This window comes from Dinoponera quadriceps, unplaced genomic scaffold (assembly GCF_001313825.1).
Source record: "Dinoponera quadriceps isolate SergipeBrazil2010 unplaced genomic scaffold, ASM131382v1 scaffold4444, whole genome shotgun sequence".
Taxonomy (NCBI): Eukaryota; Metazoa; Arthropoda; class Insecta; order Hymenoptera; family Formicidae; genus Dinoponera; species Dinoponera quadriceps.
Genome location: NW_014558991.1, coordinates 1,667,966 through 1,676,451, shown reverse-complemented (window position 1 = coordinate 1,676,451; position 8,486 = coordinate 1,667,966). Strand labels below are relative to the sequence as shown.

The window sequence follows — 8,486 nt, the reverse complement described above, 5'->3', positions numbered from 1 at the left end:
GTCAATGGAGGTTCGTTGAGGTCGGCGATTCCATATTCGTCGACTTCTTCCGTACGTCGGGTCTCGCGATTCTTCATCGCGCGAGCGAACCGGCAAGGAGGTCGCGAGCTTCGTTGTGAAAAAAACTTTCACAAGAAGAAACTTCGCGAAAGATTTTTGTCATATGATTCCACTCGTTCGATTTGATTTGCACGGGGAGAATTTTGTAGCTTCCTTTCGTCCGAAATTCTTTGCAATTTTCATGTTTTCATACCGGGTTAGACTGTCAGTCGAAATCTTAAGGGAAGACTTGTATCAAAAACAGGTCTGACTTTATGAACTCTTTGCGGAAAAATGGGTCGTGTTTATTTCATTTCAAAGGTCATAGTTTTTTCTATTTGAAAAATTAAACTTGATTAAAATATATTGGAGGCGCTGTGGAACATCACGTAAATTATAGTTTTGAAAACGGTGACCATTCGAGCAACGAGCAAAATTATTTCTCTCCGTGATACAGTAAACTTTTTATCGGTGGACTTCAGTTCCTAAAATATAAATGGCATGTATGAGAGGAAAGGATGATAAATTAAGGCGGAATGTCGATATGTTTCTCATTTACAAAACTCCGCAACGATTTTCCCTACAAAATTCCTTCCGTGATCGAATTGATTCCACCGAGAATGTTCGTTTCCGCGGCGCGTTTTTCATCGCTCGATCTACTCCGTCGGGAATACACTCGAGAAAGAGCAGCGCGATTATAAAAAAGGAAACTCCAATGTTCCACGGCGAGAGGGTTCCAACGTAATTAGTTTCATTACTCCCCGCGACAGATCCCATAATCTCGCGATGTCTCATGGTGCTGCGAGCAAGAAACGGGAGGTCGGCGGGCGTCGCGATTTCCGGCGGGATAACCGCGTGTTCAGGAAGCGGCAGAAGACCGCCGGGAGAAGGAAGAAGAAAAAAGAGAAGGGCTGGAGGAGGAGGAAGAAGAAGAAGAAAGGGAGTCAACGAACCAAAGATACTTCGGAGATTAGAAAGCAGCGGCGCTCCGGGAGACACTTATTAATGACGTCTCTCGAGTATGACGCCGATGACGTCGCGGCGCCGGGTGAGGACTTTTCCGCGGTGGATGCGAGGAAGCCGCACGGATCGGAGGTTGATCGCGCAAACCGAGCGCAAATCCGGGGCGGTCAAGATTGCACGGATCGCGGACACCCGGCGAATATCGATGCGGCCAAATATCTGGAGTCCGCGCATTGTTTGCGCTTTAGTGATTTATGGTAGGTCGGCGATGGGGATTTAAAGGGATCGAGCGGGTGATTCATGTCGTGTGTCGCCGGCCGTTACGTCTGAGAACGGTCGGCGCTTTTCCGAGGCTGCCGCACTGTTCTCCGCTGCTACTATAATCAATTAAGATTGAATGTCGTTTTCTCCTTTATTGCAAAATTTTATGCTAATTTTTATTATAACATCCTCTTTATGTAATATTAACTGATTTCATATGCATAATTTCACCGCGGTCAATATAGAAAACTCCATTAATGCTGTCCCTTGACATCGAAAATTTCCAATTTAAAACACGATGTGCGAATATTTGTGCATCATGACTATTGATAATCTAATGAATCAGTAATGAAGCAGCAGTCATGATGTACAAATATTCCAAAATAACACGCTTAATTTTCAATGTTACTATAACAAACAAAAGTAAAGCCAAAATTTATACAAGTAACAGACATTATAAAATATAACAAAATCCAGAAGTTAAATAAAGTTTTGGAAGGAACATACAATTCGAATGGCATTCGCATGTAATTAGTCGCATAAAATGCGGGTGGAACGCGGATTGATCTTATGAATTCACTGACCAAAAATAATGCTATTATTTAATGCATATAATGCAGAATATTTTTTATGTCACTTATTATGAACGGTCTTGTTTTCCAATGCCACACAATAGTTTATTTAAGGGAACTGCGCGGCAAATCACGCACACAATAGAGGCGCGCGTCGATGATTGTTTAAAATATTAAAACAATATGACCAATAGTCCTCGGCCATTCATTTCCCAGTTTTGTGGAGAATGCTGCGCATTATAACAATTGTAAGCTGCAGTCGTAACAAAAGCAAGAACACGACACCGTTTTGTGTTTAGCGCTTTTACATCCGTGGTCGATACGTCGAGAATTAAACGAGAAATTGATCGGCATGGAAAACGCTGTTTTACGATATTTTTCGATGCGTTTCAAAAATGTTCAAACACATTGAGAAAACAATCGCAAGCAATTTCTACGTGTTTGTTGTCGTAACCTGCATACAAATTCCCAAAGGTTTTCCTAGAAGCAGCGTAGATCAGAATGCCCAAATTTACCTCAAAATAGCTTATCCTATCTTGGTTATTTATGGTAATTGTAATACCAATTGGGAATCTTCTTCTCATCTCGAACATGGTTTGCTGCCTAGAAGCGAGACGAAAATATTGTGAAGATATGCGCTTGTCTTCGTAGATAAAATTAGTACACTTTTATAGAATCAAATAGGAAATCTTATTCTTTATACTGACTGTTGAATTCTATAAAATAAAAAAAATGAGAAAACAAATAAAAAATTTTTAACACTTTGAATACCTATACTTTTCAGATATTTATACTTGTAAAGTGTGCTGCAAAAATGTTTAATTCGGATGTAAAATGAAAACCAGAAAAATCACACGGGATCTGTTTGGGTTTTCCATTTGGAGTCGCGTGTTGGGAAAATGACACTTCTAATCTGAATCTAAAATCAGAGTCCATAATCTCTCTCTGAGAAACTGGATTCCTACTACACGCCAGGAAATTTTCTGCGCGAGCATTATCGAGTCCGCGAATTTTTCCCCAAAGGGTTGTTCGCGTTCGACGGAAATAAACGGCCGGAAAATTTCTCAGGTACTCGGTGTATCAGCTGGAAGATCCTATCATCGAGCATACGGTGTATCTTCAAGTTTACGAAAAACGCGCCTTAATGAATGGCTCGGCTTACTGGCGGGATCTCACCGGGGGCTCCATAGTCAGGTGAGAATCTCTCTTTCTCACACGGTTAAATGCGCGTTCGAATATTCGAAGCGGTCCGATAAACTTCACGCTAGACAGGTGTCGTTTATGCCATCAGATTGGGCACGTTCAACAGGCGCCACAGAAGCGGCGAAGATACGATCGTTTTCGCTTACGAGGAAGCGAAAACGACTGGACGGACGGAGGTTCCTAATTTGGACGTCGCTGGCGATCGTCTTTTGGTACCGTCGTCGGTGACATCAAAAGATTCCGAATATCCTGTCGAAGGTATCGGAACGCTATCTCAATGCTACCCGCGCAGATAGGACAGAAAATTTGCCGCACGGAACGAAATTTTCGTTGATTTTCCCTAACTTGTGAAAATAAAAAGCTCTTCCTTATTAAAACTATCTTTCAAATGAAAAGATCGATATCTATTCGAGACATACTTCTATTAAAATAAAGCACAACTCTTTTGCTACAGCAATTTGAAATATATTGTCGTAAATGCAGCAAGAAACGTATTATTGTAAATACAGCAATGATTTATCTCCGTGTAGAGTCGCGTAATGAGCTTAATCGTTTCGGTGTTTGACGCAGACGGTGGAAACGAGTACCTCGTGGTGCCCGCGAGCCGCATCAACGAGAACGGCAACGAGTGCGACAAAGCGGGCGTGGGATTCGCAGCGTTCGCCGGCCAGCCGGACCGGTGCGAACATGTCAGGGGGACCTGTTTGAAAAATCAGCCGCTAGCCTACCGTAGGCACGACGTGGTACGTATGACAGGTGCAATAAATGAAACAACACTGGAAATAGCCTGTCGCGTCGCCTCGCGAGACGCTTTAAGTGCGTCCGCCCGTTCGTTCGCTTCTCGACGATGTGATTTATCGCGCGCGCAAATTTAATACTTATGCTCGCGGAACGGACGTTCGCGATATAAATCGACGGCAAATTTTTGCGCGTCGATCCTCTTTCTTTTTCACTTTTCCTTCTGACGTGACGTGAATTTCGAGTGGAGCCACGCGAAATAACGTATTTGCGAATCGCGAATTATAAAGGTCCGCGCGCGGCGATTTGTTGCGATCCGAAAACATTCTGATCTGAAACACGGGTGAGAGAAAGAGCGGGGGATGAGCACGGGGGGATAATAAGCCGGTAACAACGTGCGTTACGGTCTGTGAATTATTGTTTCACGGCTCTTAGTCGGTCGCTGTAATCGCGCAAACTTCGCGCGGCTCTTTCAGCGCATAAATTCCCTGCGATTTTCAAACGTAATCCGTTTGAAAAATAAAACTTCTTTAGGGAGGATACAGGGAAAGAGATTGGATGAGAAGAAACGAAATGCAATCGTTCGTCAACTAAGGCGCTCCTTTCGTGAAAGCATCGACGAGGTATATAACCTTTTGAATGCGGAACGCTGGAATATTTTACATTGTCGCGAATTAATCGGTGAAAGAAGTCACTTCTTGAAAAATCAAAAACAATGAACAGAGAATTTTTTCCGTACGCCAGCTTGTGTTACACAACCGAATGCCGTACAAACTAACAGTTGTCACGGGGTGAAAAAACGGTGAAATATTTTTCGAGCGAGTTGGGCGCAGTTAGTATATTAATAACATGCCATTTTGTGTCCAAGTGGATAATTGTGGTACGCAGTCTCACAAAAATATCTAATAAAGCTATCGGTCTACCTCGTCGGTGCGCATCAAGAGTTTGCGAGACTTCTTATATTGGTTTCGGTAGATAGTCTCTATTAGATATTCAAAAGTTAAGGAAGCAGCCAGGATATCGCGATCGCCCGTTCGGGCTATCAGCGCGAAAATGTCGGAAACCGTCCGCTTTCTCGGACATTTCCGGCCGAAAGTCGGCTTGTGTTCGCTTCGTTCGATGTCACGTGTCGGCAGGAAGCTCGGGCGGCCGGGCGACCCGGTTGCTACTTCTTGAGCAATTTCGCATCCGTGCCGAGCGAGCCCATCAAGTACAGCGCGAACGGAAGCCGCGAGTTCCTTGCTCTGGAGTACCATTCGGCGCACGTGTCTGCGATCGACATCGAAATCAGTTACAACGCCGCGGCAGGGTGAGTACCGTCTTTAATTGAAAGGGCTTGCGAAAGAGAGATCATTGAAATTATATCTGTAAATGCTACGGATCTAATTTTCAATTCAAATCTGAGCATCTCACTTGAGACAAGTTTCAATACGAGCGTCGGTTACTGATAGATAGCTGCTCTGCTCATCAGTTTAACATGATTATGACCGCTCGATTTAATTGACATCGTGTGGTGGAATCTTAGACCATTTGGCCGTATCAGCGAGGTATACGCGGACTGCACAGCGCTCGATCACACCGTGGTGACCGTTGTGATAACAAATATGCGAATAATCTCGGTACCTTGTCGATCGAGGATCGCGAACTGTTCCGTCGGTCTTCCAGACTCCTGGAGAAACGCCACGTTTCCGAGGAAAATGATTCAACCGCGGCGGAATCAGACAGTGAGCCTGAAACTTTACGGAGAGCTTCCGGCCGACGAATTTTATTGTTCTGGTAAAAATGCACAATAATCTAATGAGCGGAAAATGTAATTTTTTTCCAATGAGGAAAAAACGTGATAAAATTAACAAAATTTTGTTTGACGAACAACATTATTTCAAGCGCGTTTAATTCTCTCTTGTTTAATATAAATCGATTGTTGTGTACGAATAAAACGACAGGAATATTTTGTTGCGACTATAATCAAGCTCTGAAGAAGCGTTGCAATGCGTGAAATACACGTGTAAGTACGTATGCCAGCAAAAATTGCGCGGTCGCATTTCCAGTGCAATTATTGAACCGTCACGGAGAACCGGTGGCCACCAGGAGGATAAGGATACGGAAAATGGATCGTTGCTCCTGCGTGTCGCGCTGCTCGTGCGTGGGTGACCGCAGTACCGACTGTCGACCGATGTCGCCCGAGCTTTATCACGCGACAGGATTTCGCGGCGCGGTTCCACTGACTCCTCCGAGACGCGGCATTTTCTCCAACCTCACCGTGGACGTCCTGTTCTTTCTCATATCGTTAATATTGCTATTGTTCTTCATGGGTGAGTAATTCTCTTTCTCTCTGTTTAGTTTCGAGAAACTACAGTTTTTTCTGTATAAATACGTTCTCTTTAGGTTTTATGAAATGGCTGATCGGTTTGTGCATACCGGCGGTTAACCGTTGGGGTTTGGATTCTTTATTAGCGACTGACAGGATGTCGGAGTACTTCGAACAGGAGTTAAAATACAAATGCGTGGTGAAGGACGAGCGTGGTGCACCGGAGACGCGCGTCAGGATATGCGGCAGGTGAGTAAGCAGGTGAATAAGCGGTCGAATTTACGAAGAAATAACGTACGGTCGCGAAACGACGCGTAAAGACGCTCCGCGTGTTCCCTCAGGAAAGCAGAGTTCCTCCTGAACACGACGTTCTTCCTCATTTTCCCGTTCGCCGTTTGCCTCGCGCGGTCTTCTCCGTCCGTACGGAGTCGTTGCTCCGACGGATCTAAAGTAAGAGCCCGCGCGTTCTCGTGCTGAAAACACAACGATTCTCATGCCCTTCGTCCCGGCATATTGCCTTTTCGACTCAGATCAGTTTGACGAGCGACGAGCGCCCCGGGGTAATCTGCGTGAGCACTTACAGCGACAGTCGTGACTCCAAGATGGAGGCCGAGGACACCGAGTACGTGATGAACGAACTGAACAAGTCGGAGGAATCGTTACGTAGTAGTCACAGTGGAAGTAAGGTGAGCGAGACGAAAAAATCGAACGAAGAGCGCGAGAGAAAATAGATTAATCTTTTAACCCTTTGAATTCTGGCTTTCTATTTTAGAAATTTAGTATTATTTTAATAAAGAAACGGAGAGAGAGAGAGGGAGATATATATGTTAAAAATGTCCTCAAAGTTTGATTTGAAAAGTCATTTTGGAATATAGAAGTGTATCATTGTATCATAGAAAATTTAAAAAAATGGACGAAAAATGAAAATAATAATGAGTGAATTTTTATAAATAAAAAATAATAAATGAATCAATTATTGACTGTCTAATTCATAGAACGAGACGTATAATCGCTTTGCACTGGAAAAAAGTCGATACGCCCTTCTTGCATCAGTATTTCATCCGATACTTCTTCGTTCAGATTGGCCTACTTAAGCCGAGCCCGTCCTTAGAGGATTAACAGGCTGTCGTTACGATGCGTCGTTACGATACTTGACATAGGGATTACATTTTTTCGGCAATTTGTTGGAGCGACGGTTAGTGTAGCGCGCGCGACGAAACGTCAAGAGCGAAGAAGGTAAATCATTCGGTTTATTTACGATCGGTCGATGTTTCTTTTCTCCGTGTGTTAATTTCACGGGTCTTACGACGCCAAGATAATTACGTGGCGCTTTGAATTGCGCGGAATTAAAGATACTTGGAGGAGACGAGGGATCCAATTTATCGGCCGAAAGTAGAACGTATGTGTGTACGCAGAGAGATTAGAGCGCACGGGGAGATTAGATACGTGTAAAATATAGGAAGAACGTAAACGGCGCAACCAGCCAGCCAGCTAGGCGGTACGTACGTGACCCCGAACGAGGGTACGACGATTCGCCCGATAAAAGCGATATTTCATTTCGCGCGTACGCGTAATCCGCCATTCGTCATGGACGCGATAATAAAGTAGATGTTATTTGTCATAAAACGTCACGGAGGCAGCCGAGAAAGCGCCTCCTCTCCCCTCCCTCCCTCCCTCTCTCTTTTTCTTTCCCTTTAGTCGCGCGTAGGATATTTTCGGATTTAATTGCGAGCGCGTCGTGTTTATCGAGAGACGGACGGAAACGAGAATGACACCATCGCCGATGTTATCATCTTTTCAGAGAAACCGTCGCACAAAGGAATACCGTTCGCGCCGCTGACACACCGCTCGGAAGCCGGAGATAATCCTGACCTAATTGCCGCGGGAATCTGAAGAGACATCGACCTAGGTGCGATCGATGATATCTCGATGCTTGATATCGCGCTGTTGCAACGCTCGACCACATGGTTGATAAATGTAGAGCCGATTGTTCTTTGTGTAGTACAATATTAAAAACGACGTTCGCTTAATCGACCTTGAGTTTAATTAAGACTATCATCGTTCTCGCCAATGAGAGTCCTTCGGTGCGTTTGATGATCTCGGATAAGGTGACCAATTTTTCGTCTCTCATCTCGACTTGACATAATACAATGAATCAATCTTTTAAGATCGATATTCTGTAATTGGGGCTGATCAAGAATCTTCGCGCACGTGAAGGATAAAAATTGAACGCCTGCTCGCTCGCTCGTCGTCGACGTTTTAATTTCAACGTTATCAGCCGAGGGTGAAAAATATAATTCGGAGTATAGCCGCGGGATGAAAGAGCGAGGGGAGGTCGAGGGAGTCAACGAGAGTTATGCGCAATGCGGTTGTGCGCCACGCGAGACTCGGAGAATTTGTGA

General features: G+C 44.4%; 1 protein-coding gene across 1 annotated transcript; it reads left to right on the top strand.

Moving 5' to 3' along the window:
- Positions 1–1,044: 1,044 nt before the first annotated feature.
- Positions 1,045–7,924, top strand: LOC106750014. The gene is made up of 9 exons (XM_014630018.1): positions 1,045–1,259; positions 2,904–3,029; positions 3,127–3,296; positions 3,609–3,781; positions 4,913–5,085; positions 5,799–6,088; positions 6,162–6,333; positions 6,620–6,770; positions 7,886–7,924. The coding sequence occupies exons 1-9, from the start codon at positions 1,045–1,047 to the stop codon at positions 7,922–7,924; spliced, it is 1,509 nt and encodes a 502-aa protein (XP_014485504.1).
- Positions 7,925–8,486: the final 562 nt, after the last annotated feature.